At 40.0% G+C, this 26,789-nt stretch overlaps 1 protein-coding gene across 2 annotated transcripts; it reads left to right on the forward strand.

Moving 5' to 3' along the window:
* The first annotated feature begins 304 nt into the window (after positions 1 to 304).
* On the forward strand, positions 305 to 26,589 carry EPGN (epithelial mitogen). Of its 2 annotated transcripts, none has more exons than XM_088448898.1 (5): positions 305 to 376; positions 1,768 to 1,845; positions 5,367 to 5,481; positions 8,850 to 9,005; positions 21,625 to 26,589. In XM_088448898.1, exons 1-5 carry the CDS (start codon positions 340 to 342, stop codon positions 21,677 to 21,679), a joined length of 441 nt encoding a protein of 146 aa, XP_088305024.1. In that variant the 5' UTR covers positions 305 to 339; the 3' UTR covers positions 21,680 to 26,589. The 2 variants fall into 2 exon arrangements, with proteins under 2 accessions (XP_088305024.1, XP_088305023.1); XM_088448897.1 differs by having other exon boundaries at positions 307 to 376; positions 1,765 to 1,845.
* The last annotated feature ends 200 nt before the right edge of the window (positions 26,590 to 26,789 follow it).

Raw genomic sequence — 26,789 nt, forward strand, 5'->3', positions numbered from 1 at the left:
GAGTGGGCCAAGTTTCTGTATGACACTATTTGATGTCTCACATACAACAAATATTTATACATTTTTGAAAAAAGAGAAAGTACTGTACACATTCCTGGCAAGTTTCAGTACACCCACTTGTTTAAAAATGGAGGTTTTCTGTGCTTCTTGACAGATCAAGTTATTTAAGTAGTTAATTGTATGACCGTAGGGAGTTTTGTAGCAGGTGCCAAATAAGACAGTGGTGACTGGTTTGAGAAGTCAGGTGACTCATCGTTCTATATAATGGCTGGGACAGGGAAGACACTTCACCTGAACATTCTATTAATTCTTCAGAGGGAGACTGAGGAGAGCTTCACGATGGCTTTATGCTTTCTGTTCTCATTACTGACATTGGGTAGGTTTCCAGTTTTACCCTTTCAATTATCTGCAATTTAGAATATATGTCTTGTGTTTTAGTAAAAGTATTGATTTGTTTAGTATTGAGGAAACTGGGGAGTTAAAGCATTTTATATTTCTGTAACAAATATTCTGATTCATCTAACTTTTTGTTGCTCTGTTGTTGTCAGTGGGTGTCCAAAGCAAAATGTTGTATGGACCCTTCTAACCCCCAGAGATGAGCCAGTACTCTATTTATGTGTGTTTTTTCCTCACTGTATGACGTGGTGATAGCCCCATTTTTCTGCATTGTCACTTAAAAATAGGGTTATTATTACTGCTTCTCTCATATGTATTCAAAGACAGATCATGGAGAAATCAGAGATTTCCCCAGTGGCGGCTGTGGCTTCTGTACATAATGCTGCCACAAGCGATGAAAACCTGAGATTTCCGTTGCTGGTCATCTAATACATATTGCCATCATTCAGGTTTGCGGGTACACTTGAAACTGATAGTACCTTCATTTATGGCATGAATTAATAGTGAGAGTGAAGGGAATTCTGAATTCAACATATTACTTTTCTCTATATTTTTATAATTTTTTATGTGGTTAACATGCACATAGAAATATACAGTACATGTGGAAGGTGTACAATGCATACTATTACAAGTATAGGACTAACCTGCCCACTTCCCCAGTGAGTTTGATGGTATGAGGCTGTGATGACATTATTTGCTGTGAATTGTGCCCCCCGCTTTATAATGGCGTCAATTGCTAAATTTTGCAGCGGGGGATGGGGCGTGATCATGGTACCCAAGGAGAGCAGCGAAAAGTAGGTTAGTATAGATACAAACACTATACACTTTCCCAGCTTTTATTTTGCTGGGCTAAATAACATTTTTAACATTTTGGTACAAAAGTAGGAGCACCGCGCTTCTGCGCTTCTACGCTTCTACGTCATACTCTGCACACCTGATCTGTCCAACTCCTCCCATTGGCCAGTGAACACTGTTGCATCACCAAAGATGCTTCCATTAACCAACAAATTAATATGTTACCCATAAAGCCAAGCTCAGTTATGCAAGAAAAATGGCATGTGACATCACAAAAAGAGAATTTGCAGTGGTGTTTTGCACTTTTGGTGGTTCATAAATGACCCTTAATGTCCCCTGACAATGGTATTACAATTCCTCATGATAGGTGGCCTCAGATGTTGCTCTACAACTGCTCATCACTCTGTAAGTTATAGTTCAAGTATAGCTGGAGGGGTTGTTTCAGTCTATTTTAGGCCTATTATGTTTCACCCTGTAAATAATTCTAATTACACATATACCATTGTCATTGTTATTTTAATCATCTAAATGTAATGCTTGTGTGTTTCTTTTTGAATTCTATGAAAAAATAAGCAGTGATAACCGTGTTAAGTGAGGATCCTTCAGTCACCATGTCACCTTTATCAGAAAGTAATGAAAGAAGTTTGACAAAAGGTATTTCTTAATATATTCTCTTATCTATTATGTCTAAAAGTAGGACGTTCCAATTAACCAGCAAACAAATCTTGTTTAGAAACACATAGACTCTTAATGGTGGGAATAAACTAAAGGCCCAAACTACCAGGAAGGGGGGATATTTCCCATTAGGAAAAAGGGAAAGCAAATGTACATTTTGAACTCTCCGCAATACATTTTTGAAAAACATAATGTTTTTTTATTTATCATATTAATTAAATATTAATTTAAAATTCTGGTGGCACCAGGGTTTTTTTCTGTAAGGTTAAGCAGGGTTCATGACCCATCAACAGGTTTTTAAAAATATACCAAAATCAATAAAATGAAGTTTCATAAGTAATTATATTTTACATAAGCTGGAATCTTTCATGTTATAAACTCATCACTTGGAAGCTCCTTACTAAAGGTCTTGAAATTACATAATGCTTATAGCTTAGGTGCATACACTACCGGAAATTCTGTGAGACTCACAGTTTAGGGGGAGATGTGCAAAATTCCCAGGAGAATAGTACACCAAGGATATCTGGCTTGCTTGTAAGGTGGTAGGGACCTTAGTAACATTGTTTTATCATGTAGGTGTTTGACACTGCCCACTTGCCCTCAATGCCATACCCATCTGTTCATTTCATACCTCACCAATGGCACAGGTATTACTTTGATTGAATGAACCAGTACCAGGGGCGGGTGGGGCAAGAACAGTCTTTGCACCCTGTTTTACGTTAATGTTACTAGAATGTTCTCTAAATGTAAATTGTTTATTAAAATGCTCTCTGCTTTGTATATGATCATTAAGATGTTATCTCTATTGTATACAATTTATAAAGATGCTCACTCTATTGTTTAGAGGTCACTATAATGTTATGTGTTTTGCATAGTGTTTATTAAGATGCTACATGTACTGTAGATTAGTCATTAAGATGCTCTCTATATGGTATTGTGCTCTCTAGAACACTCTCTGTATTGTATATCAGTTACTAGGAAGCTCTTTATATCATAATTCTAATTATAAATTAGTACTATATAGAAGTCACATGAATAATCTCTGCATTGAATACTGGTCAGATGTGGCTTGTAGATGTTATATGGAAAATCATTCTATGACATTAAAATATTCATATATTTCATTTTCTATAAGACCAGACTCACTTTAGACAAACCACACCTTCATATTTTCCATCACGTCCATTTTTCCATTGTGGCACACTGGTAGGAAAGTCTGTGAGGACTTTTTATGTAATCCCCATGTTTCGTGCTCTGGTTTTCTCCCATTGGCCAAAAAAATTACACAATATTGTGTGTTTTTGTGTGTTAAGGAATGTTCTAATTTGCTGTGCTATTTTTTTACATTTACTTAGATCATTTTTTTAAAGCACACTTTCTTAGGTTTGTATTATGGTGGAGATTTCAACTCAGCTGCAGTAAGCTTAAAATTTAGAATCATTTTCTCAATGCTTAAAAAGCTCAGCTTCAAATAAACCCGCTTATAGAATGAGTGAATTGAAAAGTCTGAGCTCAGTGTAACTTGATGTCAGTGATTTACATTGTTTACAACTGTGCAGCATTTGATTTACAGTATTTAAACAATTTAGAAATGTATATTTTGACTTCACATTTACAAATCTAGTTTTGCATTAGTGGCTGCTATCACATTGATATACCTTGTTCACCTAAGCAAACTGGATGCTTACTGTACATTGGCAAACATATATCATACACTATATATATATATATATATATATATATATATACACTGTATATTGTGATACGATCAAGGTAGGGGTGCCCTTTCCTGGGGTAGATGGGCACTTCTAAACACGCAGCAAGTAGGACACAGCACACCAGTCCGGGGCTTCAATGAAATTAGCTGAAGTTAGTTTATTGAGCACAAAAAAACCCATAAAATAAAATCCTAACTCAATGGGCTCTAACTAAACATTGAGGTCCCCTCTTTCATCATTGTTAGGATCTAATGCCCCCACAGCAAACACAGTACTCACGGTCATTTAAAACAAAATGTCTGTTAACAGGCCTGCTGCCTCTTTCCTCAGGTAGTGAGACCTTGAGTAAAACTCCTGACACACCTTTATCAGCCTCTTACATGTGCAAGTACTAATTAGCCTGTTCTCAGGCTAAAGACCTGAAATGGGCCTAATGGATGGAGCCCGCCCTCATTCTCCATCCATAACCCCAGGAACCCCTATCCAGCTCTTGCTAAAGCCCAAACACTGTCAAGTCTGTTTTGCAATCACAGACATGTTCCTGAGATTTTTATACATATTGGTCAGAAACCTGGGACAAATATATCTCCTGTGAATGACCTTACCAGTGCTTTTGTCACTATATATATATATATATATATAGATATATATATACTGATTTTAGAAGTAGGCTGCTGTCATGGTTTGGTGGAACCCAATGGGGCTTTGGTATAAAAGATAGACAGGAATTAGATAGACAATGTCTGGATCAGTGGTTGTCAAACTCGGTCCTCAGGACAGGCCACATTTTGCAAGTCACCCAGCAGGTGCACATGTGTATTCATTACTCACTTACACATTTTAAAAGATCCAAAGGTGCAGATAATTATTTCACTTCTGATTCTGGGAGGAGACCTGGAAAACAAGCACTGTTTGGGGTCCTGAGGACCGAGTTTGAGAACCTATGGTCTAGATAGACAACAGATGTTAGACAGGCAGTAGATCGACGAGGAGAAATTGTTAACACAAAAATGGGCGGCATGTTTTTTTGTTTTCTAATCCTAACCCTCCCCTTGGGGCCTAACCATAATTGTCCCATGCCTAATCCACCGGTAAGTGCCTAACCCAAAAAAATGTGTTGACCATTTTTGTGTCAACCTTTTGACCCTGTCAAGTTTTGTACCTGTCAACCTTCATCCATGTCGATCTTATCTGTGTCAACCCTTTGTCCATGTCGACCTTTTGTCCCAGTCAACCTATTGCCTGTCTAACATCTGTTGTCTCTCTAGACATTGTTGACCTTTTTACTGTCTATCTATTAACTGGAACCCAGTGGAAGCACAATTCAATCAGAAATGGGTCATAAATAATGTAATGTACTGTGTACTATCTTTCAAAGGAATATACATTCGCCAGCTGGATTTGTTTTCTGTCTGTTAAATCTGATTACAAATAGCTATGCTGTACACAGGTAGCCTATACTTAACACAAACCCAAATACATTCCATTAAAACGTCATTGATCAGTACTCCAAACTTTAGTTTCAATGACACAGATCCTTGGTGGCTCTGACTGCTGAATTTAAAATGGCAATAGTAATAAATGCTAAATCAGGCTTGTGTTGCATGTATTGCTAGTATTGGTCAAAGCCACTGATAATCTGCGGCTTTGAATGTTTAATAAATATACCCCATATGGAATTAAAGAAATCGAATAATAATAATCATTTTGAAGGTAAAATGGAAAAAAATGTTTGAAGTATTAATACAAACAATGTTTTACTGATGTTTCCTTTTTCATTAGCTAGAGAATTGAAAAACATGTCTCAAAGGGAGTTTCCATGCCCTGAAGTATATGCCAGCTTTTGCATTAATGGGGGCTGTGTTTTTCATAAAGCTGTTGATACCCCATTATGCAGGTACTGTATGTCACATAATATACAATAGATCAGTAATAACCTATGACATGCTAATAATTGACATTATCCCATAAAAAAGTACACAAGTGGTGGTAAAATATCTTCACATTGTATAGACAGTGAATGATTATGTTTTTTTCTTTTATTATAATATATAATTATAAAATATAATGTATAATTCCCCACTCTGACACTAGTTCTCATTACACTGTATGTTGTTTAGCAGTGCTCCTCATAGTGACTACAGGGTGGAGTTATTGTTGATCATATCTGTGTATTTTACATAATCCCTTTGCTGCAGCAATTATTTATCTTTTTGTTTGTTAGAATATGCTAGTTTTCTGGAAAATGGGTTTACAATACTAGGGGCCATATTCAATTTGAGGTGAAAAGTCAGAGGTCAGACTTTCCGCCATGATCGCCGTTTTTTGCATGATAAAGTAACAGCGTGTGCCTGCTTATCCCCGTATTCAATTAGGATCCGGCGAAAATGGGACCCGGCGGAAAGGTAAGTATCGTAAAGTCCTGTTAGTTTTGGGGAAATCAGCCTGTCACCCCCCAAAGATGGTCTGACATAGGGGATCACTATGGGTACCCCCGATTTGGTCTGCTGAAGGTAATCAGGGTTTTTAAATAGCCGCGGAAGGTGCATAAATGCACCTGTGAAGAAGTGGTGAAGAATAGCACTTTTTTTTTGGGGGGGGGGGGAATAACTAGTCCCATCAAATTTGGGGTACATAAAAATGGGTGCAAGCATATTTTTAAGTCCCTAAAATGATTTTTAAAAATTATTCAAAAATACACCTGCCGCAACCACCCGCACTCTAGAAAACACCTGCCGCATACATGGGGACACCCCCTGGGGCTGTTTCGCTAGTTTGTTCCCCAACATTTTTTTTTTGCCCCCAAAATGAACGTACTTTTTTTGTGGTGTCCTGAGGAATGTTTTAATTTTTTTGACACAGATTACATTAAAGGGACATTCTCAAGGCTGCAGGCTATTTATTTTTATTCTGCACCCCAAACCCCAATGCTGCACTTTTCTTCGTCACCTAAACAGTGGTGAAAACTTATCCCCGTTTTTTTACAAAGACTTTTCGCACCTGTGACAAGTCTTTGAAAATGAATATGGGGATAAGTGAAAATGGCAAAAATGACGTCATCGGTGATAAATTATCGCCGATAACGGACTTTTCCCTCCAAATTATATATGGCCCTAGATCCCATACTTGTATGTACAATAAGATAATAGAATTGTCTTTGGACGAACTCCATGACCTGTGTAATAAGAACTCAGCCTGTGGTTTTGTGCTTTTACAGTATACATTCACAGAAAGGCTCAGGAGCTTATCATTTACAGATTCATAGATAAATGATCCCAATATGATCATAAACATACAGCTACAGACAGTCCTTCCCAGTGATTGCTCTCTGTACTTCTGTGTCAGTGTCATTGATCCTTTGTGTCGGCACATGTCACAGGAGTGTATCTACATATTTTACATTCCTCTCCTCTGTCATGTGCGTGGATGATATGTAATAGAAAGTTTATAGCTACCATGTGACCAACGTGTGTATGATATCATCCTTTGGTGCACAGTTCATCTATTTTTATGCAACATTCCTTACAAAACATTTATATGTAAAGTATAAATAATTTTCACAAAAATAGGTTTTCACTGTGAAAGCTTTTGGCATGTAGTTTAGGGGAGAAAATCTCTCGCCTTCTTAACCTATATGTTCCATTTATAGTATAGTGGCTATTTCTATAATTATGCAGAAAATCCAGAGTCTATATATTATAAATAATCTAGTACCATCTTATATTACAAACAAGGGGTGCGCTGATCAGCAGGAGTCACTGCCATCTGCAGGGCCAAATTGTGTTCCTAATGCTGCCCATCCACTAGGCGATTAAATTGAGCTATTGAACGATAACGACGTCGTTATCGTTCAATCGTTCATTAATCATTTGAAGATCGTTCACTAAAATGTCTATTATGACCAGCTATGCGCGTGCCCGCTGGCTGTTCAAAGACATCTATCATCGTGCAAACAAGCTGGACAACCTGACGATAACATCAGGTTCAGCATGTTTGCAGATGATTGATGAGCCTGCACAGAACGACTGCTCGTTCAGTGCAGGCTCATCACAGACTGACAAACGACTGCACGATTACAATGTCGTAATCGTGCAGTCATTTTCAGCTCGTCTAGTGGATGTGTGGCTTTAGTCTACAGTATGAACCTCCGTCCAGCAGTCAGATCACAGCTCCTGATGTGGGCCTTTACCTCTTTCCCATGCCATCCCTGTCTATTGCTTTCACGTTCTTGATGTAAAGCATAGTAAATACATTTACAAACTAAATGAAGTAGAAGACCTCTTCTAAAGGAAGAGTCATATTAAAATCATAAAATAATATTACTATTACTAGTATACTTTTATTTAAATACCACCGCTGAGTATGCAATGCCCAACATGAGATATAAACACACAAAACAAAAAACAGATGTGCATATAATGAATTACCTCATTTTATCTGTGAGATAAAATAGGACAGATAAATCAGTTAAATAACACAATTTACTGAAATGATATTCTCAACAGTGTCTGCAGCCAGTACCTTTTGGCAGGCTGACATTTAAGTGTGTTGGATGAGGTGAGAGTAAGTTCATTAGAGACTACTGATGTTGAGTAAGTGAATAGATAAAAGGTTTGTGTTTTAAAAATGCAATTGGCTGACAATTAATTATAAATGTAACAATGTCTGAGGAAGGGAGACATGGTGGCATATTAAAATAGCTAAGAGGATAGCTCAGGATAGAAAGAGTATATAGCCCACATATGGTACACTTGAATAAATACAAACATACATGGTTCATCATTAGCTTCACGGACTTGAAAGTAACTTCTTATAATTTATATTATAGTAGATTAGATTCTAATTTCTTCATTAAAGTGATAGCAAGAAGTTTTTGTAACAATGCCAAATGATGCTGAGATGGCAAATGAGTGCAATATTTCTGTTAAGTACAGTATATGATACACTATTGAGCTTACAGAGTTTTATGAAAGGTCATTATAGTATATCTGTACTTGAAATGACAATATTTCCTTGCTGATATATATATACTGTATAGTGCTCTCTCTTACCTTACCCCTATTTATAACAGCATACCAATCTCTCAAGAAAAGTCCTTTAAATTGATTTTTTAAATGGTATTATACGCCCCCTTGATATTGTCACTATAATATGAGTTTATGGGTTGTGTTTTAATTTGACATCATTATAGCACTGTAAATATTATAGAGCATATTAAACTACTCGCCAAGTGTTTTTAGACTTCTGTTCTGTGCCTTTACTTAGATGTTCATACGGCTTCACAGGGGAAAGATGTGAACACGTCATTTTAGCAGTAACATATGGAAATGAAATGGAAGCAACATATATTGCTATTGGAATAGCAGTAGGATTGTTGATAAGTGGATTGATTGCCTTTATCTGGTGCTACAGGAAAAAACGGTATGAAAAGAAAAATACTTTCAAATATAATATACTGTCTAGTTGCTACAAAGTGTGTTTTAGTTGGGTGTACAGTGGTGCTATTCGACAGTTACAAGATATCTGTGATAGGTCTTTCCGCCCATCCTCTGTTGTCCTAACTGAATTATCTTGCAGAAGCCAAACATCATGTGTGTGGTATTATGCCTACCATTATGTACCCATTATACAGATAGGAATAAATCCAATTCATTTTCAGCAGAGATGGACTGGCACACAGGGGTCTAGGAGAAATCCCCAGTGGGCCCACTGCCTGTGGGCTCACCCCCTACTCTAGGTGTCAGGTTTCAGACCTCAAATTATACATTGTTAATCTATTGGTTACCTGGTGGAGCAGGACCACTGATCAACATGCAGGCTTGGTTCCATTCTGTAAAAACTACAACAAGATATGCCGAATGGTTAGCCAAGCATCTGTGGTGGTTGGCCACACCCCCTCTGGTGGATGACCACACCCCTTAAGCATGGGCCCCTACCACTGATTCCCCTGGTGGGCCCTACATGCCCCAGTCTGACACTGAGTTTCAGTGCACCTGCATGAGCTGGTTCAGCCACTCACACATGGGCATATCTGCAGAGACAATCCCTGAGATCTGGTGAGTTAACCCTTACCTCTCCAGGCCAGTATCACCAAGGTGTGATTTATTGATAAATTGTGACAGTTAAAGGTTATCGCAACAATAACATTTTCTTCAGGTGATCCCTTATCACAGCCCCAGCCAGAAAGTGAATGCTTCTACATGACTTTTGAGAGCCAGACTATAATTGTCACAACTAGAGATGCTCAAGAATTTTGAACCTAGTGTATCTCCTCTTATGTCTGGGCAAACTCCCAAGACCAACATACTTTTCTCTGGGGTAGTTCAGTCAGTTGACACTGAGTGACAAGGTCTTTAAAGCCATAGTGATGAGACAACAGAGTTATCTTCTAACAAGGTCCTGAGAAAGAAAATTCAAAAACAAAACCTATGAAACCGGGGTGGTTGGGGGAATCCACTTGAGGGAGGGTTGGGTGAATGATTTTGGTGTAGCCCATTTGGGAAAAAATCATGAGAAATTAAAACCTAATGGGGTTCATCTGAAATATTCTGAAATTAGAACAACACTAAACAACAGTTAAGAGTGTTTGAGGGTGGATATTGATTTATCGTAAGAACGACCATGATCCTGGTCCATGTGAGTGCAGTGTGTCCTGCCTAGTAAATTAATAAATGCGATGATTCTCTTTCTATAGATTTTAGAATATTTGGCACATTGGTATATGACTTCTGTGTATTATATGTAGTAATATACAGTGTTATGACTGCACTCTATTTAAACAAAAACGCTCTGTGAAATTAATTATGTCTGCACATTGATATTAGGTAGACTTTGCTATTCTCATGATCCTGAGAATGATATTGTCCTCCCTGAGCTCGCCTTAGGACACCTGCGTTACGGTTTGACAGGTGTACCGCCCCAGTCAAACTCTCCACCTGCCACTGTATGGAAGAATTCACCACAGATACTTCAAAAAACATTTGCTCATAATTCTTTTTTTCTAATGCCAATTGTAGTTTATAGTGTTCAGCAGAAATCATGAACGATAGTAGACGCTTACATTCTGTTGGGATAACCTTTCACACATTTTTCTGAAGTCAGTAAAAAACTTCATTTATTGTGGAATGTGTTTGTGGAATCAAAGGTTAATATGAGATTTACAGTGTAGTAATAAACCATAAGTTGAGAGTTGTAAAATACATTACATAATTAGTAGACTATGGACTAAAAACTTACCTGACAATATTCCCAATTGAAAATTTGGGGCAAATCAGTCACAAAGAATTTCCACTTTAGACAGGTCTAAGCCCATTTTAAGTTAGTCAATGCCATTTTTGGATGCAAAAAAATCTTGACTCTACTAGGAAATTCTAGACAAAATACACAAACATTATGCATATCACATACTCGTACATTTCTGTAACTTTTTATTCTACATTTAATGGAAAATTAACAAAATAATGAAATAGCTTTTCATCAGGAGGGGCATATTTATGACAGATCCACAATTAATTTAAATACTAAATACTATCTTTTTTTCTGAATGTATGAGACTGAGCTATGCTTAGATTTTATGATTTGCACCCTGTCTGTTGAATATATATATATATATATATATATATATGTGTGTGTGTAGGTGTACAAGGTATTTAGCAACTGACATAGCTAATACAATCCAGTGTGTTTATAAAAGATACAAGTATATCATCAATGTGATAAATAAATAAATATGGGTGAAAAATTATAACAATTTATTAAATACAACAAACAGACAAATACTTAAGCATAGACTGCTGAGCCTGTGCGTGTTACCAAGAGGCTCTAGCAATGACCCTTTTCGGTCTTAGCAAGTACAACAAGTGAATTTTACAAAGTGCAAAGTGCTAATAAATATTTAAAAACTGATCTTGAATCAATTTTAGTAAAATACATAAGTCAGATGTGTTTAAAAGCACAGGAGAATACACATAAAATATAATAGCCAGAGCTTCAATAGATGTTCTTAAAAATCTTTTAAAAACACTCTAAAAAGTACAAGGTAAAGAAAGTTCTCTGAAATTCATAAGGTGCTTATCTTTAGTAGTTCATAAAGCAACAGGCAGCTTTCCAACGCGTTTCAACCACTGGGGACTTCATCAAAGGGTGCTGTTAGTCTGGGGTGACCGCTCTTTATACCCCATTTCAATCAGGACTCAATTTGCCTCGTTTGGATCATTTGTGACATCACTTCCGGTTTACACATCCGGGATGGTGTCCTTTAATTCCAAACTGAAACGCCATCCATACAATGCCGGGGACTCTATATACGCTCCCTCTGAAATACTAGGTGTCCCTAAATAGTAATGCAAAAATTCAGGGATGTCTCAAGTACTTGATGTCCAAAAAGCTCTCCTTTCTCTGCGCTTACCGTCTTCCGCCCTTCCCGGAGGCGCTTCCGCACGGCGTTGACGCCATATCTGCTTGCTCATGTTGTTCCTTTAAGGGTATGACGCTTTGCTCCTTGTGCGGAGAACATCTTAGTGTGTGTGCGTGGATGGTTTGGAATGCCAAATCTCTTTTGCTCTCTGTCTCTTGTGGCGTCCGCGTCTGTGGTTACTATGGCAGCGTATTCACCATCTTGGCGTAGTCCAAGCACGGCTATTGTTTGTGACAGAAAGAGGGGAGAGTTTTAGCAGACATGTTAAAAGTATATAAATATATCTTTCTTCCTAGTTATTATTTTTGAGGAAGTGTATAATAAAATATTACTGCACAAGATTGATATGATGCATAGAGAAAAAAATTATATATATAGAACAACTCTATAGTGGTGATCCAGAGTGGTGAACAGATGGAGAGGAACGACTTTTGAGATATAAGGGTGGTATATAGGACATGATGATAATGGTAATTAGTTCATAAGTAGGCTCTAGGAGAAATCCATAGTTGGAAAAGAAGGGGGGGGAAGGGGGAGGATTCCTCTATAGTCCCAATTAAACTGTAATCCAGAAAATCTTGATGATGGTAGCTTGAGTACATTCACATATTGGTTTTCATTGAGGAATAACCCATATTCTATTACATGGACTGAGTGGCTATCGACACCCTGCTGCAGGTATATATAGTGTTTGGAGTGGAAATTTTGAAGTGGGGGTATGGAAATATCAGTCAGGTAGGCCCAAATCTTGAACCCCCCTGATATTTCCATGCCCCCACTTCAAAATAAGGACAGTGACCTGGGCAAGGGCATCAGCTCTTTGCCCGCTTAACAAGCACAAAAGCCTGAGGACTGACTGGGCCCATGGGCTTAGTGTTCAACAACCCTGGTGGTCTAGGGAGGATTAAATAAGTGAAAGTGGGCGAAGCTGCCTACCATGGCTCTGGGAAAGGCTACAGTGGGGAGCTTCATTTAGGTCTTTTCCTTTCCACCACTGCAGCACTCTCCGGTCCTCAGCTTCTTGATCCTCAGCTTCTTGCTGCTGGTCCGTCCTGGCCAGCGGCGCCTCCTCTTATTCCGTGGCCAGCTCTACTTTGTTCTTTTCTTCTGGAGGTCTTCTTTTCTCCCTCTCTGCTCCTCTCCCTTCACAGCACATACCTCTCCTCACTGCAGCACTCCCCTCACTTCTCCTCCCCACAGCACTCCCCACCCCTCACACCACCTCTACTCCCCTCAGCAATCACCTCTCCTTACACCTCCACTCCCCAAAGCGCTCAACTCTCCTCACACCTCCCCTCCCCACAGCGCTCAACTCTCCTCACACATCCCCTCCCCACAGCACTCACCTCTCCTCACACTTACCCTCCCCACAGCACTCACTTCTTCTCACACCTCCTTTCCCCTCACAGCAACTCATATCTCCTCACATGACCACTCACCTCTCACACCACTCATCTCACTGTAGCACTCACTTCTCCTCAGACCTCCCTTCCCCTCAGAGCAGCACACCTCTCCTCACATGACCACTCACCTCTCCTCAAACCACTCACCTCACTGCAGTGCTCATTTCTCCTCCCCTCACCACACCTCATGCCACGCCACCCCTCCCCTCAGCACTCACCACAGCACTCCGTTCCCCTTATCTATACACACACAGCCCCTCATCATCTGTCAACTAGCCCTCATCATCTGTACACACACAGCCCCTCACCATATTTACACACACAGCCCTCGCTATATGTACACACACAGCCCCTCATCACATGTACACACATACCCCTCACCATATATACATACAGCCCCTCACTGTACACACAGCCACTCACCATATGTACACACAGCTCCAAACACAGCACCTCACCATCTGCATACACAGTACACACAGTCCCTGACCATTGGATCTGCATACACAGTACACACAGCCCCTCACCATCTGATCTACATACACACAGCCCCTTCACAAGAATATCTGCACACAGCCCCACCCCTCAGCACTCGACTTGCTGCAGCGGCGTGCTGAAGAGTGCTCCCTTCCCATCTGGATCCCCGGTGGTATTTTGAATATGGTACCGTGGTTGGCTCGCACGATCGGCGCCAGTGGCCAAACTTAAACAGACTTAAGTCCACTCCCAGCACCGCTGGGTGCCTTATTGTTAAGCTGCATGGCGATGGATCGGCAGGCAGGGTTTTTCTAGGTACTAGGTAACCCCCCCCTGTGTGCGCACCAGGCTATGGCCAGTGTTGCAGAAAGATGGGTGTGTGGGCCTCGTTTTCTGGGCATGCAGAAGCCACTGGCACTGATAGCATTGTTTCACCGGACATCCTGAGTAACCTTAAGGTTATTGAGATGTCAGATTATCATGCAGTTGATCCAATGGTTGCTTCTTTGGATGCCGCATTGGATCAGAGAAGCCGGCAATGGTCGTCTTTTTACATAAGAGACCTCCTGTGACTTTTGCATAATTTCACACATCCGCTGTGTAACAAGAAGAATGAAAAGTTCTGGGAATTTGTAAAGATCAAAGAAGTTTGTACTAAGAAGGCTACTTACCTTTGGGCCACCGGCATCCTGACAGCCGGGATCCCGTCCCCAACCCGGCCAGTTGTATATGGAAGAATTCAATTAAATGTCCAAAAATAGCTCTGTCAGAAACAATATTACTGGGTATCCTGTGTAGACTGAATTGTGATGTACATAAAGTGGAGCATTGGCTTTAGCTGAAGAAAGTTTGGATAATAGAATAAAATTAGCCATTTTACTAAATAGTTCAGCATCAAATTAAATACAAATAGAAGCTCTGATAATGGTGACATGAGTAAAGTTTTCACTTATAGTTCTCATGAGACCCATCTTCAGGGGCAAAGACACATCCAAGAAATTCCTGCCCAACCCACTGTCCACAAAAGCAAGAATATCCTTAAAAGCAGAACCCAAAGAGATTCTGTCATATCGTTGGAGGGGCTCTTTACATATAAGTAGTTATGTTATATTGCCTAGATCAGGGGTCTTCAAACTTGGCCCTCCAGATGCTGTGGAACTACACATCCCAGCATGCACTGCACATAGTTTTAGCATGCTGTTATATCAAAAAGGTGGCAGTGCATGCTGGGATGTGTAGTTCCACAGCAGCTGGAGGGCCAAGTTTGAAGACCCCTGGCCTAGATTAACTTATCTCTTCTCATCTAAGTATAGTAGTTTCCTGTCTTGTTGTAACAAGACTGGACAAATTGCCATTTTCAACTGCGATCAATACACAATCTTCAGTATGTCATCCAGTCCTCTCTTCAGAAGTAAGCTGCAAAAAAACTATTACCAGTTTCCGGGTCTTTAGACTTTGTCTGACAAAGAAAATGAGGAGCAGATTGTGAAACAAATTACTTTTCTTGTTTTCTTTTCTAAACCAATTATCAATCTTAATAGACAAATACATCAGAAATTTCAATGAATTTGTGACCATATACCAGACCAGAGCATCTTTCTCTTGCTTGTAGAGTCTTAAATATCTAAAAAATTTAAATTGACGATAGCATGCTGGGTATTTTAGTTCGGAATATGAAGCCTAGCAAAGGAATTATGTGCAATAGACTTCTATTGTGCAGTGTTGCTGTCTCAGGCAATGCAAATGATCTCCTTAGTAGGATCATCATGCAAAAGGCCCAAGGTCTGAAAAAAATGGCTTATATGGATACCAGCATAGAACTGTATGGAGGAGAGAAATATTTATCCCCACATGTTGTTCTGAATCTCAGGAATGTGGTCCTAATATGAAGTACAACTTGCAACTGCCCCTGAAGTTATGAAATACTTTCTTGAAGCTGGTTGGCCAAATCTTGCGCTGGTGTCAGTGGACTATCTTGATGGTAATACCTCACAATGTGTTTTAGGTTAGTTATAATGTTTTGAAACTCATACACAAGATATACATTAAAAGCAATTTAATTGGGAATGCAACTATAGCAAGCCCCATTCCCAATAAATGCTATGGGGTCAATCCCATTAGCCTCAATGGTCTCGCCGGCGAGAGTCATCACGGCAATGGGCGCACTTTACGGCAGCCTGGATTCGCTGAATTCGGGCTCAGAGCGGGCCACAAAGGCTGCGAGGTGCCGGTCTGTTGTCTGCGTTTTAACACCATTGCAACGGCAACTGGTACCGTTCGCACAATATAGGATTGACCCCTAAGTGTTTGTCAGTACTTGGTTGTCCCCAGGAGGTATATTTACTAAACTGCAGGTTTTTAGAAGTGGAGGTGTTGCCCATAGCAACCAATCAGATTCTACTTATCATTTATCTAGCACCTTCTAGAAGATAGTGGTGAGAATCTGATTGGTTGCCATGGGCAACAACTCCACTTCTAAAAACCCACACTTTAAATATACCCCAAAATGGCTGGTGTCAATTAGTGACCAGAATGAAATCAGCTCTCAGACAATTAAAAAGTATATAAAGGACATGTGACTTCAAGCATCCAGGTCGCACAGTACACAAAACAGAAAACACCAGTGACAAGGCAACTGAAGAGAGTCTGAAACGTCCAGAAGACAAATGCAATTATCTACTGATGCTAACAATAGTATAGTTGTCACTCTTGTGAAAGATTAGTTATACTTTTACAGTAGAGGTATCGTTCCTATAAATTATATATTATAATAATAGGAGAGTAGAGTTATTATTCCTGTGTAATGATTATTTATATTTGTAGAGTAGGGATGTCAACTCTGTAAAATATTACATTTATTGGGAAAGTAGAGCTGTCCAAAAAATTGTCATATTTGGAGATTAGAGCTTTTACTCTTGCAAAAGATATGTTGCTGTACATTGGGAGAGTAGAGATGTCTCTCTTGTAAAAGATCAGTCATATTAGAAGAGTAAAGCTATAACTCCTGTAAAAGATAAGTCATATTGGGAGAGTAGAGATTTACCTCCTGTAAAGGATATGTTATATTTTGAGAGTAGAGATGTCTCTACTGTAAAAGATAAGTTTTATTTGGAGAGTCAAGCTGTCAATCCTGTAAAAGATTAGTCATATTGGGTGAGTAGAGCTGTTACTTCTGTAAAAGATTAGTCATATTTGGAGAGTCAAGCTGTCAATCCTATTAAAGATTACTCATATTGGGAGAGTAGAGTTGTTACTCCTGTAAAAGTTTAGTCATATTGGGAGAGTAGAGATGTAACTCCTATAAATGACTAGTCATATTGGAAGAGTAGAGCTGTCACTCCTGTAAAAGATTAGTCATATTGGGAGAGTAGAGATGTAACTCCTGTACAAGATTAGTCATATTGGGAGAGTAGAGATGTAACTCCTATACAAGTTTAGTCATATTGCGAGAGTAGAGATGTAACTCCTATAAATGATTAGTCATATTGGGAGAGTAGAGCTGTAACTCCTATACAAGTTTAGTCATATTGGGAGAGTAGAGATGTAACTCCTATACAAGTTTAGTCATATTGGGAGAGTAGAGCTGTAACTCCTATACAAGTTTAGTCATATTGGGAGAGTAGAGATGTAACTCCTGTACAAGATTAGTCATATTGGGAGAGTAGAGCTGTAACTCCTATACAAGATTAGTCATATTGGGAGAGTAGAGATGTAACTCCTATAAATGACTAGTCATATTGGAAGAGTAGAGCTGTCACTCCTGTAAAAGATTAGTCATATTGGGAGAGTAGAGATGTAACTCCTATACAAGATTAGTCATATTGGGAGAGTAGAGCTGTAACTCCTAAAATAGATTAGTCATATTGGGAGAGTAGAGCTGTTACTTCTGTAAAAGATTAGTCATATTTGGAGAGTCAAGCTGTCACTCCTATTAAAGATTAGTCATATTGGGAGAGTAGAGCTGTCACTCCTGTAAAATATTAGTCATATTGGGATAGTAGAGCTGTCACTCCTGTAAAATATTTGTTATATCTGGAGAGTAGAGTTGTCACTCCTGTAAAATATTACTTACTATATATTTGGAAAGTAGAGCTGTCAATTCTGTAAAATATTAGTCATATTGGGAGAGTATAGCTGTTACTCCTGTAAAAGATTAGCCACATTGGGAGAGTAGAGCTGTCACTCCTCTAAAAGATTTGTTATATCTGGAGAGTAGAGATGTCACTCCTGCAAAAGAGCAGTCATATTAGAAGAGTAGAGTTGTCACTCCTGTAAAAGATGTTATATTGGGAGAGTAGAGATGTCACTCCTGTAAAATATATGTTATATTGGGAGAGTAGAGATGTCACTCCTGGAAAGTATACATTATATTGGGAGAGTAGATATGTCACTCCTGTAAAAGATTAGTCATATTGGGAGAGTAGAGCTGTCACTCCAGTAAAAGATTTGATATATCTCGAGAGTAGAGCTGACACTCCTGTAAAATATTACTTACTGTATATTTGGAGAGCATAGCTTTTACTCCTGTAAAAGATACTTTGCATTTGGACAGTAGAGATGTCACTCTTGTAAAAGAGCAGTCATATTAAAAGAGTAGAACTGTAACTCCTGTAAAAATTGGGAGGGTAGAGCTGTCACTCCTGTAAAAGATACATTATATTTGGAGAGTAGAGATGTCACTGCTTGTAAAATATATGTTATATTGGGAGAGTAGTGATGTCACTCCTGTAAAAGATATGTTATATTGGGAGAGTACAGATGTCACTCCTGTAAAATATTAGTCATATTGGGAGAGTAAAGCTGTCACTCCTATAAAAGAGTAGTTATTTTGGGAGAGTTGAGCTGTCACTCCTGTAAAATATTAGTCATATTGGGAGAGTAAAGCTGTCACTCCTGGAAAGTATACATTATATTGGGAGAGTAGATATGTCACTCCTGTAAAAGATTAGTCATATTGGGAGAGTAGAGCTGTCACTCCAGTAAAAGATTTGATATATCTCGAGAGTAGAGCTGACACTCCTGTAAAAGATTACTTACTGTATATTTGGAGAGCATAGCTTTTACTCCTGTAAAAGATACTTTGCATTTGGAGAGTAGAGATGTCACTCTTGTAAAAGAGCAGTCATATTAAAAGAGTAGAACTGTAACTCCTGTAAAAATTGGGAGGGTAGAGCTGTCACTCCTGTAAAAGATACATTATATTTGGAGAGTAAAGATGTCACTGCTTGTAAAATATACGTTATATTGGGAGAGTAGAGATGTCACTCCTGCAAAAGAGCAGTCATATTAGAAGAGTAGAGCTGTCACTCCTGTAAACGATGTTATATTGGGAGAGTAGAGATGTCACTCCTGTAAAATATATGTTATATTGGGAGAGTAGAGATGTCACTCCTGGAAAGTATACATTATATTGGGAGAGTAGATATGTCACTCCTGTAAAAGATTAGTCATATTGGAAGAGTAGAGCTGTCACTCCTGTAAAAGATAGGCCATATTGGAAGAGTAGAGCTGTCACTCCTGTAAAAGAATAGTCATATTGGAAGAGTAGAGCTGTCACTCCTGTAAAAGATAAGTTTTGTTTGGAAAGTAGAGACATCACACCTGAAAAGATTAATTATATTTGGAGAGATGAATATAAGATCAAATCAAAAGAAGTGAACTTCTCATAATTGTAGACATTTTTTTCTGGAATGTTGGATGAATAAACTGACAAAATCTCCAACACTCATGCCAACCACTGCGTCCCCGCAGGTGGTAATGAGAAAATCCGTTCTGCACATGTCCGCCTGATCCAGCCCCCCAGCAGTGATGCATCGTTCTGTGACCACCAACATCACTGCCGAAATGGCATTCATGGGCACATGCTCCAAAATTAAATGTGTGAGGGGGAAAACATAGGTCCTCTCTGAGGCGCCCGGCTCCTATTCAAACCATCGGCGGCAGCCAGAGGATGGAGCTCCCTCCGTCTTCCGGGTCCCGCAGGGCACTATGGGAGTGACACCATGATGTCAGTCCCATAGTGCCGAGGAGCGGACACCGGGGACAGAGCTCAGGAGAGAGCTCCGTCTTCCGGGTCCCGCAGAGCACTATGGGAGTGACGTCATGACGTCACTCACATAGTGCCGAGGAGCTGATGCCAGGGACGGAGCTCAGGAGTGAGCTCCGTCTTCCGGGTCCCGCAGAGCACTATAGGAGTGATGTCATGATGTCACTCCCATAGTGCCGAGGAGCGGACGCCGGGGTATGGGCGGCGGCAGCACTGGAGTGGGGATAAAGGTAAGTGTTTCATTTTTTTTTGCGTGTGTTTGTGTGCACGTGGGGGGGAGCAACTACAGAGGGCTAACTACTGGGGGCAACTACAGGGGGCTCACTACCGGGGGCAACTACAGGGGGCTCACTACAGGGGGCAACTACAGGGGGCTCACTACTGGGGGCAACCACAGGGGGCTCACTACTGGGGGCAACTACAGGGGGCTCACTACTGAGGGCAACTACAGGGGGCAACTACTGGGCACAACTACAAGGGGCAACTACTGGAAAGGGCACAACTACAGGGGGCACTACTTGAAGGGGCACAACTATAGGGGGCACTGCATATGGGCACAACTACAAAGGGCAGTACTTGAAGGGGTGCAACTACAAGGGGCACTGCATATGGGCACAACTACAGCGGGCACTACTTTAAAGGGCACAATTACAGGGGGCCCTGCATAATGGGCACTACTACAGGGGGCATTCATAAGAGGCACTAGTATAGGGGGCATTGCATATGGGGCACAACTACAGGGGACACTACTTTAATGGGCACAACTAAAGGGGGCCCTGCATAATGGGCACTACTACAGGGGACATTGCATAAGGGGCACTATTACAGGGGGCATTGCATAAGGGGCACTAGTATAGGGGGCACTGAATTTTGGGGCACAACTACAGGGGGCACTGTATAAGGGGCACTAACTTGATACACACAGTTTACAGGTTATAAACTATGTTCCCAATAATCTGGTTCTACACGGACATAAAAACTGTGCAACCTGTCCTGAGCTGAGGTGACAGACTGGCAGGAGCAGAGAGGAGGGTTGGTGAAGTAGATTTGTCAGGGTGGGATGTAATGGGCATTACTGTTTGGCATAATGTGTATTTGGCATTACTGTGTGCACAATGTGCTATTAGGGGCATTACTGTGTGGCATAATGTGTTGTATGTGGCATTACTGTGTGGCATAATGTGTTGTATGTGGCATTACAATGTGGCATAATGTGAAATAGGGGCATTACAGCATGGCATAAATTTGTTATAAGGGTTTTACTGTATGTCATTATGTGTTATACGTGGCATTATTGTGTGGCATGTGTAAGGGGCATTGCTGTGTGGCATAATGTGTTGTAAGGGGCATTCCGGTGTGGCATAATGTGTTGTAAGGGGCGTTCCGTTGTGGCACACTGTGTTATAAGTGGCATTACTTAGTGTGTCATATTGTGTGAGGCACGTTGCTGTATCATGTAACCACACATCTTAAACGTCGTCTTTTGGTGTGTTTGATCTATGGGCGGGGGGGGGGGGCGGCGCCTGAAACTTTTTTGGCTTGGGGGAGCAAAATTTATAGTTACGCCACTGGTACAATGTACCATGTTTTTTTATGTCTGTAAAGCGACTTTGAGTCCTATGGGAGAAAAGCGCTATATACTGTAAATAAAATTATTATTAATATTACTGCTATTTAAAATATTATTCTTTCTTTCAGATGCAAAAAGTCAACCCAAAATTATAGAGTGTACAATGGAGAGGAAACACTATAAATATTGAATGTTTAAATCTGCCTGTACTTATAAATGGATGACGGCATTTTCACTGCACATTGAAAAGAATATTCTGCCTTCTGAGTGACCACACTTGCCTGAGAGACTTTAAAGCAGCCACTTATTGTTACTACATTCATCCTTTCATTAGCCTGCATCCAATTATGCTGCTGGACAGGTTGTAGATAATTGTCCCCTAAGAGACTGTAAAAGTGTTCAGCTGCAATGCTCAAAAACTTGAATGTGATAGGAATCTAAACTGAGATGTCCTTTTTTTCTAATGTATTTTTATGTTTTCATAATGGTGTACACTACTTCCCGTTAAGGAAATCTATGCACAAACTACTATTGGCATGTTGTTGTACTAGATGAAATGTACTGTACCACCTTTCCTTGTTTTGTTACTCTAAGTCATTTAAATTTGTGATGCTCAACCTTTTTCTATTAGCTCTGGTCTCAAATGTTAGTGTATCATGGATCTAAGACCCCAAGGGGTATATTTACTAAAGTGAGAGTTTTTTAGAATTGGAGATGTTGCCCATAGTGTAACAACCGTGTAACAATTTCCATGGCTATTCACAGCATACTCCCGCTGGGAGTGATGGGGTGTCATTGAACCCTGTTGTTCACCTGCTGGATCTTCCAAGTGGTTATTTTATTTATTTCACCACACAGCAGAGAGGCGGAGTTCCCACCCCTTACATAGTAAATAACACAGGAAGGAAGGAGACCAACAATATTTTTATTCCAGTTAGTATGAAATTGGGACGTCACTTTTACATTTGTCACTTTGGCCAAAAGGTCAAAGGTACCAATTAACTTTTCCAAGATACACAGTTATATTACCATATAACAAGATAAAACACATACAACTTAACATCTACTCAGTAACATTTATTGGTGTACATTATTATCAGTTAACCAGCTTACCATATACAGTACTCCTAAGGCCTATACTTTATCATTTCACATATCAAATCTATATATGTGGTTTAAATCTAGCCCAGAAATGTATTTATTAACGTTGCAGCTGAGGTTGGTGCACGTACTCCAAGGGGTACTGATGCCAGTCACATGGAATTGGTACAGCAGTTTGGGTGAGGGGTTAATGAGAGACGCAATATCCTTGGTGAAGTCTCAATCAACCAGTAAAAGGTATTTTGTTTCCTAATGGTTTCATGGAGGGATGATGGTTCTATGCTTGGCTTACTACATACTACTTCAATGGATGAGGTGAGGAATGTGTAACTGTATGGTACTGTACTGTCTTTACCTCTCTCACGGATCCTTTGAGTACAATGTGGTTTTTTAGTAACCGCTGGGTATTAATTTATTTAGTGTTTGCACTGGCTCAGTGTAATTTCTCATAAATAAATAGGTCTAACACTGCTGCAAGATTTCCCTGTCATTAGAGAACAGTACAACAGCTGCTGATGAAGATGGTGAGGGGATCCTGGCTATATACGAGGGTATTCCTGTGTAGGCGCTCTGCAGGCGTGTGGTGAGTCTCAGTCACGTTACTGACATTCTCTCCTGCTGTCTGCTCCAGCTGAGCCAGGTCAGCACTGGACGGGATCTCAGTGATCTGGGCAGTCCTAACCCAGCACCACCTTATCTCTTATATGGGTGTCCCACACTCCAGGATCAGGCAAGATAAAGGGGATGGTCACTAGTAGCTCCTCCCTGACAGAGCCAATCTACCTCATCAGCATGGCGGTGACAGGGGATCCTACCAGCGCAGCACAGTCTCTCTCACAGCGGCTCTCCAACTGCCCCACCAACTCCCACAGGCTCCAACTGTCACTGGCCTTACCACCTGACATAGATCATGTGACATGCTCCTGACCTCTTGATGTGCTGCAGAGGCTGCTGGGGATAGTGACCTGCCTGAGTAATGACATGCATTGTAGTGTGATGCACTGTGTCAAATGTAATACCTCTGTCACACGTAATACCTCACACAGCGGGGTATTACAATAGCAACCAATCAGACTATATTATCTTCTGGAAGGTAATAGTTAAATGCGAAGTAGAATCTGATTGATTGCTATGGGCAACATCTCCATTTCTAAAATCTCTCACTTTAGTTAATATACCATACTAGCCTACCCTTCCAATTTGGTCGGGAGCCTCCCGAAAATCGGGTGCCGCTCCTGACCTCCTGGGAAGGCAGGCAATCCTCCTGGCTGCCGCCTACCCCTTCTATCCCCTCTGCAAGTACCTCTGAATCCCCCAAAGCGGGGGGGGCGGTGACGTGATTAGTGCTGAATCGCGTCATTATACCCCGCCCCCTGCTTCACAATGCCTGTAATATCGGCATTGTGTAGCGGGTGCGGGGCCAAATTGCCGTGATTGTGTGGCTCCGCCCACAAATACTCACAGCTCGGCTGGCCCCACCTCCTTGAGCTGGCCATGCCCCCCTGTCATGCCAATCTGACTGCTCGCTCCCGGAAGGGGCAGCCAGAAAGTCGGCAAGCCTGAAATATACCCCCAAGTGCCTGTGTGTCATGGATCTTGTACTCCAACAAGAATTCCAATAAAAGTTATAGTATTGCATATCTGACAATCAGGAGACAATAAAGGTTCTTCAAAAACAGATAATGTATATAAGTACAAGCAGATTATTACTATTATTTTTGCATTAATTTTTTTTGTATATACTGGATTGGTTACCAGTATTAGTAGAATGCAACTGAATGGTGCCAAAACTAGTCACATTCCTAGGGGGAGAATCAATTAGCCCCGATAAATAATCGTTGGTGAAAAGGGGAGGTAACCTCGAGTTATTAAATTAGGCTCCCTTTTTTCCCATGATACCTGTGTTAACACCTGTTAAATGAATATGTTAACGGTCGTTATCACTGGTTATCGGGCATTAACACAATGAATTCATGAAAAGTTCACAGATTATTGCATTAACTGGCTCCCGGAAGGGGCAGCCAGAGAGTGTAGTTATTATCATCTAAGAACAGGACAGTTATTGGGGATTTCTTTACGGGTCTCATTAGGCTTGAAAAATAATCATCATTAAGTGGAGCTAATGGAATAGCCCACTGCAATCAATTAGCCAGTGCTAAATTACCGCTGCTAATTGAATCTCCCCCCTAGTCCATAATGTCATCCATACAGTATAACAACTGGAGACATTATATATAATGCAGTACTGGCTGTTTTGATTTATGCATTCCAGCACATCTTTTAACCACTTAACCTAATAATATATTTTTTGCAAAAATGTCCTCAAAATTTGTACAAATTTTATTATCAAATTATGTAAATAATAGCTATTTAAACCTGATTCAGAATAAATTGATTCACAAATATGCATATTTATTAATAAAATACTTCTGAATAAGGGTTATATAGCCTTAATTTATATAATTTGATCATTTAAAAAAAATCTAAATTTTTGGAATTTTTTTTTTATACAATACAGTTAAAAAAAACTTAATGGTGTTCGTGTGTGTGTGTGTGTGGTGTGTGTATGCTGAATTCTTATTTGTTCCTGATGCCCACAGAGTGGCTCTTGATCCTCTGTGGCTAAGGTTTGTCCATGGCTCACAGTAGTGAGAGCTACTGGCTTCTGCAGTGTGCCACGGATCCCACTGCAGATGTTGGAGATGGGACAGACTGCAGCGGATTATTATATAGAGCCTGATATCCAGTATTATTTGGTCTACAACACCATAAATCAGTTCATCTATTTAAAACGGAGCAATTGTACAATTTATGTTGAACCTATATTTTTATTCTTTTCATGATAAAAAATGCATCTCTGATTACAAATGTCTATAATTCTATATACATACTGTATAAGACTTGGGAATTACTTGTTCTTTGGTTAATCATCTGCCAAGTGTGGTTTGTGCAGACTTTTAGACTAGATAAATAAATTGCATTATTTTGTTTATATAAAGTGTTTTGAATTCTTACAATATCCAGTCTCATGTACCAGTGCTCTCTCTTTTCTTCTATGTAACAAATGAGTTCAGGGAAGTGTTATATACAGTATTTCGTATCATATTGTGTCCAACCAGGACTGTATTAGCATATAAATAGTTTTGTGTTCATTTAGTATCATAACTTTACTAAAAACCTATTTTTTTCCAATAACAATGAAGGAGGATGGAGTCCTAGTTAGAAGGGCATGAACCAGGGCTGTTACTAGGGGTGTGCGAGCGGCCTTGGCATAGAGCACAGGGCTCTGGGGGAAACACTGTTGATGCATCACGGCAATTACTGGCTGGCAGGTAGGCATACTGCAGTTTGTACAGCTGCTTGGAGCATCCTCAGAACACTCCAGACAATGCTGCACATCCTGTTGCAGTTAGCTCCGCCCTCTCAGTGCAATGTCATGATGCCATGCGCTCAAGGGCAAGGCCCCGGCACAGGGCCCACTGCAGTCCTGTTACGCCGCTGGCATAAACATTTAGGGTTACTAAGCCACATAACAACATGTGCATTATGATTATAATGAGTATCAGGTATAAATAAATGACAGTTTATTTCTTACACGGACAGATGGTGGATGTAGACTGAACATGCCCAGGAGCTGCAGGGAAAATAGCACTTTTGAATATCAATTTAGTAAACACTTGGACATGAAATTACTTATATATCCCTTTTATCCAGAATTATTAATGCATCCAAGGAGAAATTACACTGAGTCAGGAAAGTTTGAAAATTAAATTAATAAGCTTGAAATGTGAACTGGTCTTTTCATACTAAATGAATGTTGTTCTCCATACTCTACTTGGCTTATTGTGTCACTGTATGATCATGGTTCACTGTGTGTTACTCACATCTCGTGCCTTGGTAAACTGTGCTGTCCCATTGTGCATTTGTAGTGATCCGTGTGGTACAGTGTACTGTTCTGAAAATTACTAGTCTGCCCTCAGATAATAAATACTGCTGTGTAATATTCCATGCTGTAATTAATTGTTTTATTCCATATTTTGCAAATATGATGTCAGTAAATTATATACATGTTGAGTCTCCCATATCCATAATTCTAAAAACCAAAATATTCCAAAAACTGGAATATTTCGGGGCAGCTGTGACGTCATGACGAGACCTGTTGTCATAACGTCACTAGTATCAATGGCCAATG

This window comes from Taudactylus pleione, unplaced genomic scaffold (genome assembly GCF_031769625.1).
Source record: "Taudactylus pleione unplaced genomic scaffold, aTauple2 ptg000471l, whole genome shotgun sequence".
In the NCBI taxonomy this organism is placed as follows: domain Eukaryota; kingdom Metazoa; phylum Chordata; class Amphibia; order Anura; family Myobatrachidae; genus Taudactylus; species Taudactylus pleione.